General features: G+C 38.6%; 1 protein-coding gene and 1 long non-coding RNA gene across 3 annotated transcripts in view; one reads left to right on the top strand and one right to left on the bottom strand.

The window, feature by feature from the left end:
• ELP3 (elongator acetyltransferase complex subunit 3) overlaps positions 1-22,327 on the bottom strand; it is a 95,869-nt gene that overhangs the window by 31,419 nt on the left and 42,123 nt on the right. Inside the window, exons 8-10 of one of the 2 annotated variants that reach the window (XM_045055611.1) lie at positions 19,361-19,522; positions 16,845-16,977; positions 8,056-8,246 (exon numbers count right to left, since the gene is read on the bottom strand). In XM_045055611.1, coding sequence (XP_044911546.1) covers positions 8,056-8,246; positions 16,845-16,977; positions 19,361-19,522 — 486 coding nt within the window. Of the gene's footprint in view, positions 1-8,055; positions 8,250-16,844; positions 16,978-19,360; positions 19,523-22,327 lie in introns of both variants that reach the window. The other variant, XM_019828610.2, reaches the window with a different exon arrangement.
• On the top strand, positions 7,361-7,655 carry LOC123384861. The gene is made up of 2 exons (XR_006596546.1): positions 7,361-7,406; positions 7,480-7,655. It is a non-coding gene; the product is annotated as an uncharacterized LOC123384861 (long non-coding RNA).

Genomic DNA, 22,327 nt, shown 5'->3' with positions numbered 1-22,327 from the left:
GAGATCATGACCTGAGCTGAAGACGGACGCTCAACCTACTGAGCCACCCTACTTTCCTTCCTCTGTCCCCCCCTTCTAACACCTGTCTGAAAAACATTTTTCTTCTCCCTGTATGTTTAGATTCACAAGTCGATACTAAGTATATCACCTGTCACTGGCAGAAGTTGTCACTGGGTGAACCTACATAGGAAGAGTCAGATATCCTAAAGGCTCAGAGCACGAAGACATGTATGATTTTCCTTTACTATGATTTAAAACAAAAATAAACTCTAATTATTTTTTTTTAATTTTTTTTTCAACGTTTATTTATTTTGGGGACAGAGAGAGACAGAGCATGAACGGGGGAGGGGCAGAGAGAGAGGGAGACACAGAATCAGAAACAGGCTCCAGGCTCCGAGCCATCAGCCCTGAGCCCGACGCGGGGCTCGAACTCACGGACCGCGAGATCGTGACCTGGCCGAAGTCGGACGCTTAACCGACTGCGCCACCCAGGCGCCCCTAAACTCTAATTATTAAATTACCCAGATTCTATACTCTGGGAGGAGGCTTTTCTCCTTTGCCAAAATTTTCTTTATCAGTTTTCTACATTCTCCAAATTGCTCTAAAAGTTTAAAACTGAAGCTAGAAGGAATGTTGGTAAGTCAAAACCATATGATTCTCTCTTCCCAAATCAGGTTTCTTAGTCACTTAACACTGTGTAGAGACCCAGCCTTCTCTTGTACACACTGTGTACAATGTTTGAGTTACCCACTAAAACTTTCCTTAGCACCCCTATTTTCAAAACTTTACCATCAGCTACTGATATCAGTTTCTTTTCTTTTCTATATTTATTTTTGAGAGAAAGAGACACAGAGAGAGAGAGACAGAGCATGAGTAGGGGAGGGGCAGAAAGAGAGGGAGACACAGAATCAAGAGCAGGCTCTAGGCTGGCAGCACAGAGCCTGACGTGGGGCTCAAACCCACCAACCATCAGATCATGACCTGAGCCAGTCGGACGCTTAACTGACTGAGCCACCCAGGTGCCCCGCCAGTTTCTTTCTAGAGGTCCAGATATACCAAATTTGAGCTATAACCAAATATAAACATGAGTAAATGGAATTTAAGGTTTTTAAGCAGAGGCATGAACCTGTTTCACAAGAACACAGCTATCAGACAGTTACTAAGTGTGAAGTGTACTATGTGAACACGGATATGGCTTTGTCTCCCTAGCCTTTGTATTTATCGAGGAGAGTGAAGATAATTCAAAAGGGCTCTGAAAGATAAAAGTAAAATTAATGAAATTTTCTTTGAGCTACCACAATAAAAAGTACCATCTACTTTATGATCCAGATTCCTGAATAGCAAATTATATATAAACCGACAACTGATTTAAGAAGAAACACAAATAATAATCAGTTACATGAAGAAAATGTTAATCTTCACTAATTACTACAGAAATACAAATTAAAACCCCTAGGTAAATAAAAAAATATAAGTATGCAAAATTCTATAGAGATAACTATTTATTACTCTAAACTGGTAGATTATCCAAATCCCTTTGGAAAACCATATCAATATATAAACAAAAACTATAACTCCCCTTGTTCCAGAAAGTATATTCATCATCATCATACAAAGATGCTTACTTAGTTCCTTTATCATGAGTAGTCCTAGATTATACTAGTCTAGTAGATTACTTCATCAAAAGTAAAAAGTTCTATGTACATGGATTTTAGCTGTAGTGGAGGTCAGGATAATGATTGCAAAGCAAAAACCCTTGCTTGAGGAAAGCATCGGCCTCCTAGAGACTGGAAAGCAAGGGCTTTGGATGAATGCACTAACCTCTGCCTCTAGACTTCTTCCCAGCCTGTGCTCTTGCCTACAGTCTTAGACCTGAACCTTGGCCTCCAGCACTCGTCCCCTGCAGACTGGCTGCCCCCACAACCCACATCCTTCTATCCTGGCCATTTCTCCCACCTATTGGAGTTTTGTGCAATTCAGAGCTTAATAAACTGACAACTATTTGCATAGCCTTTAGTCAATGGGAGATTTTTGTTGAAAAAAAACCAAGGACATCCCTTCGGTCCTGAATAGAGTTTTACTCTTAATTCCTAGTTTGCTACTCATTAAATGTGTTAACAGGACTCTTAAAGCTTTATTATTTAAAGAATTTTTTTTTTTTAAGGAATTTCTACACCCAATGTGGGGCTTCTGGATTGAGCCAGCCAGGGACCCCCTTAAAATCTTATTTTATTTTAGCTTTACATTTCGGAAATGGTGAAACATGTATCAGTTCAATTAAATAAGTAATAACCATGAAAAAAAATGATGAAAGAAAAAAAAAGAAGGCTGGAAGCAACTTACATGTCCAACATTAGGGAACATTTTACTAAATGAGACAAAATACTAGACTACTGTGCTGCCATTAAAATTTTAACTATGAAGATTACTCTAAGCCTTTAATAAGAAATGGACACAGAAATGCAAACAGAATATTTGCCAGTATATAAAATGTACTGCTGTGTAAAGATGCATTTCAAATATACAAGGAAATTTTTGGGAAAATAATATTATTTATGTATATTAATATATGTATGTTATTAATACATATTTTAAAAATGTTTTTAAAGTAGCTTTATAAAGAAATTATTTTGGTATGTAAATACAGTACTGTATGGCTGGAAATTAAGTAGGAAATGTAAGCTCTGGATAATTAGTGATATTCTACAAACTCTGTTGGAAAAAAGTATAAAATCACATTCTCAGAAAGAAATGTCTTGGGAATCAATGAATGGTGGTACATAGAAGCACTCACTACCCTCAGCACCATGAAAATCTAGGCCAGAATTTCAGTGATTATTGACAACAAAAAGCATGTCAATATAAAATAAATTTGAACAACTTTTTATGCAGTATATACAAAGAAAATATGTAAATAAAAATGGGTAAAAAGTAGCAAAATATAAATCTGAATGAATTCCTACGTAGGTAGCGACAGTAATAGTTCAGTAATATTCAGTGCAAAACGTAAGGTAACATATTTGAAGGAATTCTGTCCACGCTTACAGGGAAACCAATGCTTTATTGAACATTAGTCCACAGTAAGCTACATGAAACAAAAGAATTCTAATGGAAACTTGTTTAACAATAGCATAGTTACATAGAAACACAAAAAATATAAAAATAAAATACAAAGTATCATAAAGATTTTAATCTTTATTCTAAAACACCTAGAAAATAATTGCATTCAAAATTAAGTGAAGTATCAGTCCCAAAGCATGAAAATCCCACATTACAGGTAGACTCTGGATGACTCTCTCTACCAAAGGCATTTGCTGTGTTAGGAACTGAGTCATCACTATCTTGAAATAAATTCTGAGTCTGAGATATTACTAATTCCACATTTTTAAAGAGATTGAACCTCGTTTCACAGCATTCCATTAAATTTTAATCCCCTGCCCCACATTTGTAAAGTAATAAGAGTGTCAATTCAAAATCTCAAGCCCACACCCACCCGTACCATTTGCCCTGCATAAATCTCTTAAGTGATGTACTGACAGAAGTAGAACTGACAGTATGGCCTGTTGGCATTAGGGCTGAGGAACTCTTCTACTGCCCGATTCTCCAGAGAGCTGTAATGGGGTCATCACAGACAGGAAAACTGAGAACAGGGAGGTTGTTTTCATCAGCCTCAGGTTGGTTATCCACAATATTATGCCTTCTCATCACACAACTTTTGGTTGTATAATACACATGTTCTAAATTCTTCTGGTCATGACCCTTTTACAATTGTCCTACAGAGATTATTTCTGCTGCTCTGGTTTTCTTAAAGTCCTTATCTTCTCAGTTGGTGGTAGGCCAGGATAATGTACTATGGTTATATTCCATGATCTATAAAATTAAGCTTTTAATGTTATAGTACTGTCTCTGTTGCCTTTGACTCGCTGGTACAGGAGTAGGAAATTTAAAGCTGAAAGTGAAGGGGGAGAATGCAAATTCATCTGATTGTGTGACCTATACCTTGTTACTTTGTTAAGAAAACTATGGTGTCTACGGCTGTGAAATTTCTATCTACTCTGTGATATTTGTTGCCATTCTCTGCTGGTGGGAAGTTATTATCTTCAGTGTTCTCTGGTTGCCCTGTAGTGTAAGTGCTTGACATTAAGTTTTTGATGTCAGAAGAAATCCATCCTGAATAAACACATTGCCACTGTATGACACAGCTACTTGCTAAACAACCAGATAAGGAATAAGGCTGCCCTTCCCCCCATGAGGTTCCCTCTTTCACAAAGCCCTGGGTAACCTAGATGACTGACCACCTGAGTGGCCCCATTTCTTCCTTATCACACCCTAATTCCCATTCCTATTCTTTAACCATAAAGAGTGAACCCACAAAGCCCTAGACACTACACCCTTGGATCCAAATAAAGGCCGAGGTCCAGGTTCATGCCTTTCCCTTCCTACCCCACAACCTCACTGTGTACCCCTCAGGTTTGCTGGGTACCCTCCAGGACATTTGAGTAATAAATGTTGTTTCTCAGGGCGCCTGGGTGGTTCAGTTGGTTAAGCGTCTGACTTGACGCTTAGCTCAGGTCATGATCTCACGATTCTCAAGTTTGAGCACTGCGTCGGGCTCTGTGCTGACAGCTCAGAGCCTGGAGCCTGCTTTGGATTGTGTCTCCCTCTCTCTCTGCTCCTCCCCTGCTCACGCTCTCTCAAAAATAAACATTAAAAAAAATTTAAATGTTGTTTCTTAAAGTCTCCCTGATGGTTTTTACTGAGGTGCATCCTATCATGATAAGCAGTTGAAAAGCTGGTCCAGCAACATGGTCCCCTTGGGGGAAATGTGTTGGGGCTCACTATGAATAATAGGGGCCAGCTGAGTGCCTCAGGTACTCAGAGCTTATAGGATTGCTATCATTAACACAACGGAGAGATTTGTTGCCATGCTCTGCTACTGGGAAGTAGTATCTTCACTTATATCTAATTGTTCAAGTCAGTTAAATGCAAATAATCTTTTCCTTTTGTCTTTGTTAATACTACTTATTACATCTTTGTTTTTTATACAATAGTATTAGTTTACATTTTTTGGAACAATCCTAAAGTTACAGAAAAAGTCCCAAGTGTGTTTCCTTAAATTATTTGATGGAAAATTGGGAACAAGCTGTTCCAACACTCCCAGCATACTTATAGTAGTTCCTATGACAGGGATCCTCTCTTACATAAGCATAACATGACCATCAAAGTCAGGAAATTAACACTGGTACTTCACTACTGTCTAACCCTAGACTCCACTACAGGCTCACCACTGCCCAAATACTGTTCTTTATACCGAAAAGATCTAGTCAGAACCTTGTGTTGTATTTAGGGGTTGTGACTTTTTTAGTCTCCTTCAATATGAAACTCTTTCCTTAATTCTTATAATTTTGAAGATTTCAGGCTTTTTAGAAAATCCCTCAATTTGGGTTTGTCTGATGTTGCCTCATAATTAAATTCAGATTATGGCACTTTGGCTGAGTCACACAGAAGTGACTCTGTTTTTGTTTTGTTTTTTTTTATATTTATTTATTTTTGAGAAACAGAGTGAGACAAAGCGTGAGCGGGGGAGGCGCAGAGAGAGAAGGAGACACAGAATCTGAAGCAGGCTCCAGGCTCTGAACAAGTGGCCAGCACAGAGCCTGATGCAGGGCTCGAACCCACGAACTGTGAGATCAGGACCTGAGCCGAAGTCAGATGCTCAACCCACTGAGCCACCCAGGCGCCCTGAAGTGACTCTATTTTTAATACATACTATCAGGTGGCACATGACTGTGCCTTGTACTATTACTGATGCTATTCACCTTAACCAGCTGCCAGTCTTCTCCAAAGTTCTTTCTTTCTGCTCTGTAATTACTAAGCATGTTGTAGGGAGGTACTCTGAAACAATGTACAGTCAATTCTCGTTCTTCACAGTAATTATGTTCTACAAAGTTGTCGTGAACATTAAATTAGTGAATAGTAAGACATTGCTCCTAGGGGAAAAAACAGGGCTAGGTTCCTGTGAGCCTCTGGACACAACATTTTCATTAACTGACCAACATATAACATTGTTTAACACGTGTCTGTGTTTAAGAACACCATGTATTGCTGACAAACTAACACTGAACTCCCAGCCAACAGTGCTGAAACTCAAGGCTGAATGAAACTTCTCCAACAAATGTATTTTCTCTATAAGGCACATGAGAGCCTTCTTACACTACACAACATTTCAGTACTACTTATGGGCCATTTTAAACAGTGAAATCACCAAGAAACAGCACAAAAAATGCAAAGAATGTAGTACTAAACAGGCTATGAAAAGGACACACACACACACACACACACACACACACTATACTTATTATTTATTACATTTACAATTATTTCTGTATCTACCTATCTGTTGAAAACCATGAGTTCACACCAATGTCTCCTATTCTAAAACACCATGGGGTACATTCTTCTTCCTTTTTCACACTGTGATGTCCTTTTCAGGTAACACAAAATCTAACTCCCATTAACCTTAATATTATCTACTTATTAGATCAACCCTCTGCAAGTAACCAATCTTTTGTTGCGGCCTCCTCTCTGCACCCTGACATCCTCCTCGCCCTGCTCAGCCCTCAGCGAGAATGCCTTTTCACCACATTTGGTATGCAAGAGACCACACTGTTCATACTGCCTTGTCCACAAGAGCAGCCTTACACATGCTGCTCTGAGCCTGTGGCCCCCACGTCTGTGCAGATGCCTGCACTGTTCAGCACCTCCTACTGTCTTTTGAACTGAATGGTTTCAGAAGGGTTGAAAAAGAAGGGGAAAGACAATGCAAACAATTTTGGCAGCTGAATTTTCTTCAGTATTTAAAAAAATAAATTGCCGAGATCATCTAGGCAATTTAGATCCTTAAATTGGGCCAATAATATAAAAAAACACCTAAGAAATACTATGTTGTGGCAGAAGTATGGTGTGAACATCCTTCAACTTTTAAGCAAATCCATTTATGCTCTTGATAATTTTCCTTTAGTTGATACTTCTGCTTGTTTTCAGTATTGTTTTATATTATCAGGGAACACAACTGTGCTCAGTAGAGTAACAGTCACAGCAATTGATTGCACATGCATTTACTAGTCACCTTTTCACTGTGTATTTGTACTACTAGAATCCGGGCAGGTTTTGGCAAGGTGGTGAAAATGTGCCTTACTGACCAGTAAATACAGGAATGGCTTTGTCAAGATTGTAGGTAGATAGGTAACTTTTTGGCTCCTAAAATTTTCTTCAAGGTTATGTTTCTTGTAAAAAAAAAAAAAAAAAAAAATGGTAATAAAGGCCAGGAATGCAAATGAGATCTTTGTTTTTCTCTCCTAGGAAAAAAGCAGTTAAGATGATTTCCTTCATGCCATCAGGAACAGGTCAGTCTTTCTCCACACTTACATTAACATCTGGAAAGAATGGAATTGTTGCTACTCTTTCTTTTTTCTTCAGAGGCTCTACAACAGGGATAACAGACACACGGCTACACCTCCTCCTTCCGTCCTCACTACTGTATCTAGTCATCAGCTCCTAGAACCAAGCATCATGCCTGTTACCATCTCAACGCCATCTCCTGGCACATCAATCAATGGCGAGATGAATACATGAATAAATAAGATACTGGCAAAGTGGCTTGAACACACTGTCCTTTCATTTCCATCCCTATGTACTTACAGCATTCCAGGGTCCCATTTTTGATTAAAAAAAATTTTCAAACCCCTCAATATTAAATCAGACTATTCTCATTTTAGAAATTGTGAACAAGGGGTGCCTGGGTGGCTTAGTTGGTTAAGCATCAGACTTTGACTCAGGTCATGATCTCATCGTTCTTTGTAGGTTTGAGCCCTGTGTCGGGCTCTGTACTGACAGCTCAGAGCCTACAGCCTGCTTTGGATTGTGTCTCCCTTTTTCTGCCTCTTCCCCGATTGCACACTGTTTCTCTCTCTCAAAAATAAACATTAGAAGAAAAAAAGAAACTGTACACAGGCTCATCACTGATTATTTCTGGCAGAAAAGATAACACACTACCTCTGCACTCGGTACACTCGAGTCCATGGAGGCACAAGAGCAAGGATCCGAGCCACCAATTCGATCAGGTCACTAGGAGAATAACTTTTATATCTTCCTGATTTCCAGAGCTCATAAAGCCCAGTTCCACGAATCACCAGGGTAGGGTAGAGTTTCAAACCATCAGGACGAAAAGCAGGGTTCTCAAAAAACTCCTGTGAATGGAGAACAGAAAATTACCACTCCGTTAGTTCTGCAGAGATTGGTGAAGTTTCGGTGGTCAAGTTTCAGTCCTGGGCCAAGTTCTCTCACATACCTACACAGTCCTTAGACTGCTTTTCCTTTCCATCAAGGGAGAGGATGCAGACAGAACAGAAACTCATTGTTTTCACAGCCTCACTGAAGCAAGCTGTGCGTGTGCTGGGTTACAAAGCCCTCGTTAATCCAGCCCCTGTCTACTGCTGCAGTCTCAGCTCCTGCCACCCTCACCACCTTGCCTTTCTGCCTTTGCGAAGGCAATTTCCTCTGCCTGGAAAGGACATCAATTTTATTTCATCTAGCTAATCTTCAGGTCTCAGCATGAATGCCAATTCTTCAGAGAGGCCTTCCTGACCTTCAGATACAAGCTGCCTCTCTTAAAAAATATTATATTGTATTCTATATTACTGCTTGCTTAATATCATCACACTGATAATTTATCTGATGCCTGCCTTCACCTCTAGACTGTTTCTTTCCTTAATAATAGATTTAATTGTTTAAACTTCTAAAAAGTTGTGACAGAAATCATCACTTGCCTGCAAAACCTAAAATGCTTACCAAATAGCCCTTTGTAGGAAAAGTATGCCAATCCCTGGATATGACTATTTTGTCTTCAGGCCAGCTGGCACTGTTCCTAACCTGGGATACACACTATTTGTTATCTAGACACTGAGAAATACATCTAATTTATCTACTCTGACATAGTCATTTCCTGTACTATATCATCCCAGCTGGCTTTATTTGGGAATAAAGCAAGGAGACACCACGCATTACCCTTTTCATGACTTTGCACTGCTCATTTGCTTTTAATTTTGCACAATGTGTGATGGAGGAATGAAGGTGGACTCAGTTTCCTCTAACCCCACCCTGGCATTAATATCTATAAAGCCAGCAGTACTGCACCTTGTGAAACCATAACAATGCTTTTTATTTCGTGCTACATTCTTGCCAAGCTTTCCATTGCTTAACTTGCTTTTCAAAGAAATGTAACTATAGACTTTTCGATCTCTCTCATTGATTTGTGTAATATTCTTAAATGCCGTATTCTTTGTGCATCATTTGGTCCTAGGGATATTCTTCTGTAATTGCATGTAATTTTCCCTGTAACATTTATATATTAAAGATTCATCAGGACTTTGATAGTTTATAGCCACCCAAAAGAATACATATGCAAGTCATTCTGTACCTAGTTTTGAATCCATATTGGAACATGGTATTTCAGAGGAGCAGTTCAGGTGCTTATATGATAAGTTTAGAAGGTAGATGGGCTGATAAGAATGATGATAGACGAAACTGGTTCTGGACTTCTGGCTAAACATGGAGAATTAAAATATGTGTTTCCTTCTTTTCCCTCCAAAACCACAGTAAAATAAGAGATGATTTTTTTCAAAAAGTATAAATCCAGAAGAACAAAGAGAATATCAGAGGAGAGGAAGGTGGAGGGGAGAGAGGACTGGCCCAGTGATGGTAATAAATTTTTGAAAGACAAAAATGAAGACTGGTAAATGACTTTGCAAGTATAGAAAACTGTAAACAAAGTATTTGCAAAAGGGGATACCAATGAAAGACCAGCTCAGTCACACTACACTCCCAGAAAGGCTCATGAGTCAAAAGTACCAGGAACCAGGCAGGATAGAAGAAATCATGGCATCAAAGTGTATACATGGAGGGATTTATCCCTTATTCCTTTGCCCTTCCCAAAAGAGTTCAACCTATTTGTTCCCTGAAGAAACTGTGGGATTCTGAAATCCCAGGTACAAAGGAAGTCTGGGTGGGGATAAAGGTTGAAAACAGGGAGATTAAGTGAAAGTCAGCACACTGACTAGTGGATTCCCTGCCTTGCTCCCCTGATGCCAGCAGTCGATTTTCTATGACCTATTCATACTGCCAGCCCCCAAACAGGAAGTTGGAGAGTTCATCTCTGGATTAATCAAATGGCCCTAAATAAGAGTTCAAGATACTGACATTCAAGTACTGCTCTTTTAGTCCCTTACTTTTAAAGTATGACCATTTGGCTAAGGATCACCAGAAACTTGCGGAAAGCCTAGAAAAGAAAGGGCAGAACAAAACAAAAAGGAAAAAAAAAGGAACTGAGAGGAAAGAGGCATTGTGTAAAGGAGAATAAAACTTAAAAAAAAAAAAAAAACCTTTATAATTTCTTCAGAGAGAGAAGAGAAAATATATTACATCCATTAAACAAGAATAAAATGCTAGAGAAAAATCAAACAACCAGGATGTAAGAAAGAACTTTTGAAAATCAAAGCCATTACAAAAATTAAAACATGTATTAGAAAAGTTGAAAGATAAAGGTGAGAATATAAGAAGAAAGCAGGAAAAAAAGGACAAATAGGTAAAAAATATATGAAAATTCTTGATGACGAATGTCAGATCTAACATTTGTTTAAGAGGAGTTTTAGGAAGAGAACACAGAAAATGAAAGGGGAAAATTATCCAGTGGTACAACAGATGACAGACCCTTCAAAATCTAGCACAATTAGTGAAAAAAAAACCTCTTGCTAAGATACATTACTGTGGAATTTCACAACATATGGGATAACGACAATCTCCTAAAATATTCCAGAGTAAAAAACAAACAAACCCATCCAGGTTACATACATTATAGGATTAAAGAGTAAGGAATATAGGATGAGGAATAAAAAAGATATTGTGCTCCTTAAGAGCAGTACTAAAAGCTGCACGGCAGTGGTGCAATGCCTTAAGAAAATTATTTTACAGAATTCTGTAAGTGTGAAGGTAGAACAGAGCCATTTTTTAGCACGCAAAAGGCTTACTTCCCATGATGAATTCTTCCTCAGGAAGCTGCTGGAAAATGTATTTTAGTAAAGTCAAGGAATAAACCAATAAATAGGGTTAACTTGGAATCCAGAAAACAAAGTATCCAAGCCACAAGAGTGGTGACAAGAAGCCCCCAAAGAGGACACTTGTGAAGTAGGCACAGAGAACTGCCAGTTCAGTTTGGAGTTGGAAGAGGGGACATCCAGGAGTCACGGTGCTAGCCTAAAAAATTAACTGACAGAATATCTAATAAGTTAGGACACTGATAGAGAGGCTTTACCATTGGGTGGGTACATTTGAAAGTTACAGGTGCACAGAGAACAAGGTAAATAATAATAATTAAAAAAAAGACAACTGTTAACTCTAGAAAGAAACAAATGGTTGTTCAAGAAAAGAACGTTATATATTTCGTGGCTCCACGTCAGTAATCATTTATGTAAAAACTGTAACGTAAACATTGACCATTAACTACTAATGTAACTAAAATAGTGATGTAACAATATTGGGAGAATGGGAGCAGAGTATTAACGAATGAACTTTTCAAAGACTATAACAGAAAGACAAGAGAATCGATCTAAAACTGACAATCAGGAAAAAAGCAATCCAAGCCTGGTGGTAAGAAATATAGAAGTAAATACCAGGGCAACAACCCCAGCTACAACAGTTGAAAGTGGCAGAGGACTACTGTGTTTGTCATTTTATTATGTAACAACTTTTCTATGATAGGGATAAAAAACTGAATAAACGTCATTCTGGTACCACGTGAATGGCAAGTAGAAGGGAACACGGCTAGTGGCAGGGCGACTTAGCTGAGGAGCCGTTTCACTGTGCAGGTGAGCTGAGGAAAGTATGAACTCTAGTTGCGGCAGTGGGATGAAGAGGACGTGACAACAGCTTTGAAAGATACGCAGAGGGAGAAACTGACAGAATGTCCTGTGGAATTCGACTCAGGGTATGAGGGGACGATCACAGCAACAAAGATTTACTGAGCACTCACTATGTGCCAGGAACTTTTCTAAATGTGTTGCATGTATTTTCTCAGCGAATCTTCATAATAGGTTGATACTATAATTAATATCATTTTTGAGATGAGGAAACTGGGGAACAAAGCAGTCAAAACAGTCTGCTACTAAGTGGTGGGGCCAGGATTCAAACTGGACAGTCTGGCTCCAGAGTTCAAATATTCTCTACCTGATCCTGAATGATTCCTGAATTTCTGACTAGGGAGAGTATATGGATAAAGGGGCCACCAACTATGATAGGAAATACAAGAGGAAGGGGGAACAGATGAATATATCTATACTGGACATACTAAGTTCTAATTACATGTATGACATCTGGTGCTAGTTGAAGAGTATTAAGTAACTGGTCCTAGGAGCCTAAGGCTTCAGGCTGGAGAGAACATGAGGCTCACTGAAGCATATGGAGTCAAGTTAGAACAACAGAAGAAAGGCAATCATATAGAACAGAGCAAAAGATGGAACCTACATCTAAATGGAGGGAAGAAAAAGAAGATAGGGCAGAAAGAGGAACAGTCCTGGAGGTAAGAAGAGAGCCAGGAGATAGCAGAATCACAAAAGCCAGGGAAATGAGAATCCCAAAATGGAGACACTCTTTAACAATAACAAATGTTAAGACTGAATAACATGACAGGAGAGAAATGTTCTTTGCGTTTGGAGATTAGGAAGTATTTTACAACATTTGAGAGAAGAGTTTCAGTGGGAGGTGGAAGCCAGATTGCAGCGGATTTGAGAAATGAAGGGGAGGAGGAGACAGAGACACTGGAGCGTTTGTAAAATGACCTGGGTGCACTCAAGGAAAAGAAAAGAGGGTATTGCTGTCTTTCACTGTAGTCACAATTTGACTTTTAAAATGAGACATGTATTCCTTTGATACAACTAAAACATAACTAAAAACAGAAAGAGGTTTAAAGTTTTGTTTAAAAAAAACCCTCAAAATGGATAAAGGACCTGAATGTGAGACAGGAAACAATCAAAACCCTAGAGGAGAAATCAGGAAAAAAACCTCTCTGACCTCAGCCGCAGCAATTTCTTACTTGACACATCTCTAAAGGCAAGGGAATTAAAAGCAAAAATGAACTATTGGGACCTCATGAAGATAAAAAGCTTCTGCACTGCAAAGGAAACAAGCAACAAAACAAAAAGGCAACCGACAGAATGGGAAAAGATATTTGCAAATGACATATCGGACAAAGGGCTAGTATCCTAAATCTATAAAGAGCTCACCAAACTCCACACCCGAAAAACAAATAACCCAGTGAAGAAATGGGCAGAAGACATGAATAGACACTTCTCTAAAGAAGACATCCAGATGGCCAACAGGCACATGAAAAGATGCTCAACGTCTTTCCTCATGAGGGAAATACAAATCAAAACCACACTGAGATATCACCTCACGCCAGCCAGAGTGGCTAAAATGAACAAATCAGGAGACTATGGATGCTGGAGAGGATGTGGAGAAATGGGAACCCTCTCACATTGTCGGTGGGAATGCAAACTAGTGCAGCTGCTCTGGAAAACAGTGTGGAGGTACCTCAAAAAAATTAAAAACAGACCTACCCTATGACCCAGCAATAGCACTGCTAGGAATTTACCCAAGGGATACAGGAGTGCTGATGCATAGGGGTACTTATACCCCAATGTTTACAGCAGCACTTTCAACAATAGCCAAATTATGGAAAGAGCCTAAATGTCCATCAACTGATGAACAGATAAAGAAATAGTGGTTTATACATACAATGGAATACTACTTGGCAAGGAGAAAGAATGAAATCTGGCCATTTGTAGCAACGTGGATGGAACTGGAGAGTGTTATGCTAACTGAAGTAAGTCAGGCAGAGAAAGACAAATATCACATGTTTTCACTCATATGTGGATCCTGAGAAACTTAACAGAAGACCATGGGGGAAGAGAAGGGGAAAAAAAAAGCTAGAGAGGGAGGGAGGCAGACCATAAGAGACTCTTTTTTTTTTTCTTTCAATATATGAAGTTTATTGTCAAATTGGTTTCCATACAACACCCAGTGCTCATCCCAAAAGGTGCCCTCCTCAATACCCATCATCCCCTCCCCCCCCCCCACCCATAAGAGACTCTTAAAAACTGAGAATAAACTGAGGGTTGATGGGGGGTGGGAGGGTGGGGAAAGTGGGTGATGGGCATTGAGGAGGGCACCTGTTGGGATGAGCACTGGGTGTTGTATGGAAACCAATTTGAAAATAAATTTCATATTAAAAAAAATAAAGTTTTGTTAAGATCCAACTTGACTTGTATTTCAACATCATTCAGGTCACACACAGTCATTCATAGTCAGACTTTCCTTCACCTAGAAAAGCTAACACAGAAAGATGCCATGGAAGGGGTGCTTACCTAAGAGCTTGGAGACTCACCATTGACTAACAGTTACTTAATCTCATGGAGCCTGTTTCCTCAACTGAGGAGACTATAACAGGTGGTCTTTTCTGATATAATACTCTTCTTAACCTATACCCTATGACACTATCTTAAGTAATAAGCCTTTAAACCAAGGCATTAAAAACAAAACAAATAATAAGAAATGCCTCTAGCCATCCCTGCCAAACAGTAACTTAATCACATTGGCTTTGGGGGGAAAAACAGCTCAGTGGGGGTGGGGTGGGGGGGAACTTGTGAGTGTCCAGCATTAATGGACTTTGGAAGACTTCTGGTAACTGACAGGAGATTCTGAAGAGAAATTTTTCCTAAAGAGAAATAGACATTCTTCATGCATTTTTAGCAATCTTAGCTTGGATATCCAAGAGCAGTCTAATTTTTAAATTAATAAAACACCAAACCAGCTAAAAGTTATTTTGAGTAATAAGTAAGCTCTATCTGAGGATAGGTGGAAAGGGCGAAGTTAAGAAAAAAGAAAACTTCATTTCTGAGTTACTGAAAAATAGAAGTAAATGCTATGTATCACACACAGCTATAAGCTGTGCACCTACCACTGGATGAGAGTGTGAATTTGCAATAAACAGACGCAAATAAACAGACACTAAGAGTAGTGACCCAGAAATGACCTAAACAACAAGGTGTAAGATCTAGCCAATTTATAACATGTATACTGTAAGCATACAACCCAAGATAGAGCTGTGATAATCTCAGCAGGCTGGGTAATAGCTTTATGGATCCGTGCCAGGAAAGGCTACCCTGTCCTCTACAGAGATAACATTTTGTAGACTTGTGTAATTATACCAGCAGAACCCCGATTTAGCAACCTTTCCTATGGAACAAAACACATTAAGGAAAATATATCTGTGGGTTGCTAATGATGTGACAATAAAATAAAGTAGGGAAAAAAGTTTTAAAGTATAAAATATTACTGCCTACTAGTTCAGGAAAGGTTGTGAATTCCAAATAGGCCCAAACAAGATTTCCTAAACAAAAACTAGTTTTAAAAGTTTTATGTGAATTTTTATTGGAGTGTATCCTAAATACAGAAAAGTACACAAACTCCAAGTGTACATCTTGACAGATTTTTATAAATCATGTAACCAGCACCCAGATACTCAAATTAAGAAAAATCGTATCAAAACCTTAGAAAGGCCACCTCATACCTATTTCCAGTTACAATTCCACCCAAAGTTTTTGGACTTCTCATTAACAGAAATGTGTGTTAGGTGGTCTTTTGGATCTGTTTTCTTTTGCTCAATTTTATGTTGAAGAGAGTCAGTCATGTTGTTGCATAAGGATGTAATTAATTATTTTTTTATAGTATTTCATTGTATGACTACATCACTATTTACACATTCTCTTGTTAATGGACACTTGGGTTCTTGTTGCTCTGATATTACCAACAGTACTTTGTAACCATGACTTTTGGTAAATATATGTAGGCATATGAATTATGATTATTGCATGCAAACCTAAAAAGCATATTAATATAATTACAAAATACAAGTTGAAATGACATTTTTATCCACTAAATTAGCAAAGATAGAAACATTATAACTATGTGTGTATATAAATATATAAACAGGAGAGTGTTATTTGGGGAAAAAATAACCCTGCTAAAGTGAGTATAAATTGTTATAACCCTCTGAAAAGCAATTAAGTAATATGGAGAGACTCTTGAAGTGTTTATACCTTTAACTGACAATTCTACTGCAGGGAATTTATCCTAAGGAAACAGTCCTAAATACTACAAAAAGTTATAGGCATCAAATTGTTTACCTGCAGTGCTTTACAATACAAAAAACTGGTAATACCTTCAATTTAAAATATTTGGAAGTAGTTAAGCAAAGTAAGGCATATTTATTCAATGGAAATTAAGCACACATTTAAATATGTTAACATTGACTAACACAGATAAATACTTATATAACGTTAAGGGGGGGGGGGGGAAGCAATTAAAATAATTACTTATCATATATATGCCAGTTTGTATGTGTGTGTGTGTGTGTGTGTGTGTGTGTGTGTGTGTGTGTATGTCTGTGTGTATATCTATATCTATCTATCCATATATATACGTCTGTGTGTATATCCCTCTGAAAAGCCTAGGCATAAAAAAATCCTAGAAGGAAGTACATTAAAATGTTAGGGTTTTATTTGGTGTGGGCACTGTGAAGAATGACTCTTCTTTGTTTACAGTGCTCTACTCTTCCATAATGAGGACATATTGCTTTAATAATGGGGGAAACATTAGCAGCAAATAATCACAAAGAGCAGAGGGGGTAGAAGCAGCATGCAGAGGCAGTCTAAATCAGCCTGGCTGAAGACAACACTTACTGTAAACTGTTCAATGTCCCTCTCTAGTCCCACATTTGGCAGATCAGGCATCATATGAGCCACGACTTTGAAACCAGAATCCTTGGCCAGGTGAAATGACTCGCAGACTGCCTTCACAGTGTGGCCCCTGAGGAAAGAAAATTCACTACCTGTTACACAAATAAAAGGGCAAGAAGGTTAACACAAGAAACAGAGGAAAAACGATCTATAACAGTGGTTTTATAATGAAGACTAATATGGTTGGGGAATAAAAATCTCAGAAAATCATTTTTATGTCTCTATCTCTGAGAAGGCCTGGAAATAAATCATTTCACTTCTGAGATATTTCTCAGAAATTCCTCATGTACCTACTCAAGGTTCTGACAGTAAATGACTGGGGTAACCAGAGTTAATGTCTACTAAAATTATTTGGTTTAGCATCATCAGCCAAAGTAAGGTTACTAATATACATATTTAAGTTAAAAAAAAAATAATGGGCTCAAAACCAGGCAGAAGCAGCCTCTTGTGATGCTCTTTCCTCTAAAAACCTTTTGAAATTATTTGTAGAAATAAATTAGGTGTCATAGAGTGACACCTATGTACAAAATAGATTTCACTCTGGTGGTCTGCAAGGTCCTTTAAAAATGAGAAAAGTGAATGATTTAGTGACAGGGCAGAATCATTTGCGGCCAGCTGGATAAATCATCTTAACATTCCAGTATCACATCCAAGTAGGAAGCAAGCCCAAGAACAATTTGGGGCTACTAATGACTGAAGCCCTATGTCAATCCTTTCATCTCCGAGACATTCCCGTTCACCACAAAAAATTCCTAGAAACATGGACTCCAGCCCACTCTGGATGTTCCCACCCATTTCCAATCTCTTTTTGCTAATCATTTCCCAATTTATATGACTAGGCCAGGCCTCTCTCCTGACACACCATCCAAATATCCAGTACTCTAAAACTGTACTGTCAATTGTACAATACCACAGTCTCTAGGCACTTAGTCACTCAGTTTATATTAATTAAAATGAAAAATTTAGTTCCTCGTACTACCATATTGGACAGCGTAGGTGTAGAACACCTTTCTTCTTTAACACCTTCTTGTTTAAATGAGTGCAACAGTCTCTAAACTGGTCTTCCTTCTAGCTTGTTCTTCTTAATCCACTCCCATACTGTGATCCTTACAAAGGGATCTTTCTAAAACATAGGTATGCTCCTATCACAACTTAGTTTAGTCTGTCCTCAGATTAAAGCCCAAACTCCCTGGGCTGACTTCTAAGGCTCCTCATCATTTGGCCACCCTGGCTTACCTTTGCAGCCTCACCTCTTACCACTCTCCTACCTCATGCTTTATGCTGTAACCAACCTAACCTACCCCGAATCCCCGAAATATGCCATGTGCTCAGGAGTTTGCTTGTATGCTTCTTTCCGCTTGAAATAATCTTCCTCTTCCCCACCTAAGTCATACTCTTCCTTTAAGCCTCAGGTCTGACGTCGTTCTTTTCAGAAAGCCTTCCTGACCTTCAAGAGACTCTTCCCATCTCCACAGGTACGACCCTTGATCACAGCAGCAGTCAAACCAGTGTTTCCGGTTTAAGACTCCCCCTACAAGAGTGCATTCTACTCAGGTTAATCTTTCTTAAGTCTGATATCTGTGCAATTCTTCCCTGTGTTCAAAAGTATCTAACAGACCTCTATTACCTAAAGGAAAGATTCCTCCCTCCTCAGCCTGGCATTCTTCCTGGTTGTTTCTAAGATGCTGACTGGTATAAGTTTCCCTAGTTCTCTTTTACTTCCTTCTCCTACCACAACCCCCAGTCATGTCTGCCCCTCCCAGTACAGCAGACCCAACTCAACACATACCAATTCCCTGAAGCCTGCCTTCACACCTACAGTCAATGATCTGTGCTGCCTAATAAAGTCCTAAAATCTTTTGTTTTTCTCTAATTCACCAGTTAATCATAAAGTTCCTTACACAGCTAACCTTTCATGTGTGTCTTTTCTCCCCAACTTAGTGATCTATTTTTAGAGTTCTAGAAGAGAGCTTCATAGGGCTCTATCAATCCTTATTTCTATCCTTCCTTACCTCCCAAATTTCTCAAAACTTACAACCATTGCCCACCAACCTTTCATTACTCTGCCGACTGGCATCTGCTTCACAAAAACTAATCTTTTAAATATCACCTCGACTTCCTTCTTATTCAAACCCATGTTCCTCGCCTTCTCTCCAGCTTTAAACGACTGACCTTGAGCCCTGCCTTCTGCTTTCCATATGGGAAAGGCTGTTTATGACAGGAAGAAGTAAGAGCATGTTTACAGGCTACTGGAAAAGAGCCAGTAGAGAAAAGGCTGAAAATCAAGGAATGGGGATGGAATTAAGAGCAGAGATAGAAGATGACTCTGAGGAGAAGGAAACCTATCCATCCTTCTCTAAGATTGGTAGCAAGGTGGAAAGAATGAGTGTGAACATAGATATAATCAGTGGGAGTAGAAGAAGGCTTGTGCAAAATCATTTGCCCCATCTTACCTGTTGGTATCTCTGGCCACATCTTCATAGACACTCTGTACCCCAATCTCTAGCCTTGTGCAGCCATAGGTCAGCATGTCACCTAAATGCCGCTTCATACAGTAATCTGGTCTGGTCTCAATAGTAATACCGATACACTTTGTGAGGCTTCTCTCAGAATACCTGTAGAGCAAATCTAAAAGTAAACAACTTGCCACACTTTAGGACATTTGCTCCCATTTAAAGGACTGTCTTCTCTTAGTCCTCCCAGTATAAGACAGTTATTAAGAGCATGGCCTCTGGAGCCAGACTGTCTGAGTTCAAATCCTGGCTCTGCTACTTCCTAACTATGCAAGCAGAAATGTTATTAACCTCTCTGTGCTTTGGTTTCATCATCTGCAAAATGAGGCTAATAGTACCCATAGGACTGACATGAGTTAACTAGCATACAGTAGTGTTAGCATCATCATTATCATTCTTATTCTCCCATAGTATGCTGCAACCATAATCTCCTTGCAAGCAGTGATTTCAACTGTGAAAACCCCAGCAACCGTTTTTCATACAAGTGAAAACTATTCTGCCTTATTTACTTCCCAATCCATATTTTACAGTCATATTAAAGAAAAGGAAAAAAAAAAAAAAGAAGGGGGTAAGGTATGTATAATGATCATAGGAATATTTTAGATAAAATGTCTTCTATATACACACAAGTCATTCTGCCAAGTCTATTAATCTTAGCAATGGTTTACAAAATTAGGAATCATTTTTCTTGTTCACTAACACCAGATATCAAAGTAGTGAATAATACTTTAGATTCAAGCTGCTTGAGTTAATGGCCTTATTGCTGGCCCAAAACCCAGAGATAAAAGTGACCTGCTAAGGGGGCTGCTGATGTGAGGGGATAGGAGCTGACATTTTATAGAGGCCACTGTGGCCAAGCACTATGCTATATGCTCCATCCATATAGAATGCTCCATCAGCTCTATAAAGTGTGTCCTCTCATCTCCATTTCACAGATGAAGAAACTGATGTTCAAAGAGATGAAATACCTTGCCAAGGGCACAGAGCTCATAAAGTCCAAGTCAGGATTTGAAATTGGATCCACCTGACTTCTAAATCCTTATTCTATCTTTCACTTTATCACATTGCTTAGATAATTCAGTATGGAACATCAGACTTCTCTTTTCAACTTCTCTAATGTCCTAGAACCCAAAGACTTTTTTCGGTGCACCCTTCCATGGCTTTCTCAATTTTTGGGGAGGGTGAGGGAAGCCTCTTCTTTTAATTAATTTATTTTTTTCCATTTAATTTCCTTCCTTCCAAAAGAGTTCATAGCTCTTTCTAGAAGTATAAAAATCATAAAATTTCCACAATTTTGTAACTACTCCTTTAGGTTCATTTCTTCATTGTCAGTAAAAATGGACTCACTTAATAACAGTTATTAACAAAGTTAAGAATCACTGAACTGGGAGGACTAATTCTAAAATCTTTCATTCTCAACATTCAAACTCTTCTGCAGTGTTTATTACCGTATTCTATAAGGTTTTACACAGGATTACCAGAGGCAACAGGACTGAAAGTAAACAAGTAGCCCAAAGTTACTAAAAAAAATGTAACATGAGACAGAAAAAGAGCTCAGATTTTATCAAATCTTGCCTAAGACAGGATACCAAATCATTCTGCTTTTTTGAAATGATTAAATCAGAAAGTCTCATGCCTCTCAAATAGGTAGGTACCAAGACCTGCAGTAACAGAAGTACAAATGCCATGGATAAATGTAAACTTCTTTGAATTATCAATTGTTGTGTTTGGGGAAAATTATTAAAAAAAAATTAAAACAAATATTCCAATATTATGGAGAAAGAAAATTACAGGAAGAGTGATTAAGAAAGATGAAAGCAGGAAACTCTAAATTAGTGTATTTAAGAAAGTAAATCAGAACATCTTAGAATCAGGCATTCCAAATTTGCATCACAAACCTATTTTTTTTTTAATGCTTATTTTTTAGACCGGGAGACAGAGTGTGAGTGGGGGGGGAGCGGCAGAGTGAGAGAGGAAGACACAGAATCTGAAGCAGGCTCCAGGCTCTGAACTGTCAGCACTGAGCCCAACACAGGGCTCGAACCCACGAACTGTAAGATCATGACCTGAGCTGAAGTCGGACATTTAACCGACTGAGCCACCCAGGCATCCTACAAACCTCCCTATTAACTGGTAGTGTTATAAAGCCTCCAGTATTTCTTAAAAGGATGCCGCTGAGTTAGGAAGCTCTGCAGCACAACAGTACCTTGCATCACTGGGAAAAAAACTAGAGGGTGGGTAAGTGCAACTTTGTCTAGAGGAAAGAGAAAATTACCGGCTAATCTTTCTATTGCACAGGTCATCTAAGGCATACAGACATACAGAAGAAGCTGCTGCAGGGATGGTAAGGTCTCTTCGTAAGTAGGCGGAATATAGTATAAAGACAGAAACAAACCCTATTCTCAATTTAATTCCATTTCAAAAATGTCTTTCCTTTGGAAGGAAATGTCATTACCTTTATCAGGCAAAGAAATGGAGGAATTAAAAAATAATTACAGTTTTTAAAAGCAAACACTTCATGTTCACAAAAAGCTTTTACCATTATATTCTTTTTAGAATTGTATTTTCATTTGAAAAGCAATTAAGCAGAAACCCTTATCAAATTTGAATGATAAAAACAATGAAGCATTGTCCTAAAGAACAGAGTATAAGGTCATCTTTCCTATAAGATCACTGTATTTTTATTAGGATTTTTGTTAATGTTCTTTTTAGGCCTACAGCCACTGAACCTGCCTCTTCATTTAACAGAGGTATAAAGATATTAATGATTGTTCTGTAAATATTTACATACAGGCTTTCAACTAGTCTAAGCAAAATACGGCTTTCATGGCCTGTTCTAACATTCTGTTATTATTTAGGTAGCCATCCAATAGTATGAATCTGTTTTAGTACCTAGTTCAACCCCCA

Source organism: Felis catus, chromosome B1 (assembly GCF_018350175.1).
Source record: "Felis catus isolate Fca126 chromosome B1, F.catus_Fca126_mat1.0, whole genome shotgun sequence".
Taxonomy (NCBI): domain Eukaryota; kingdom Metazoa; phylum Chordata; class Mammalia; order Carnivora; family Felidae; genus Felis; species Felis catus.
This window is presented reverse-complemented; position numbering and strand designations above follow the sequence as displayed.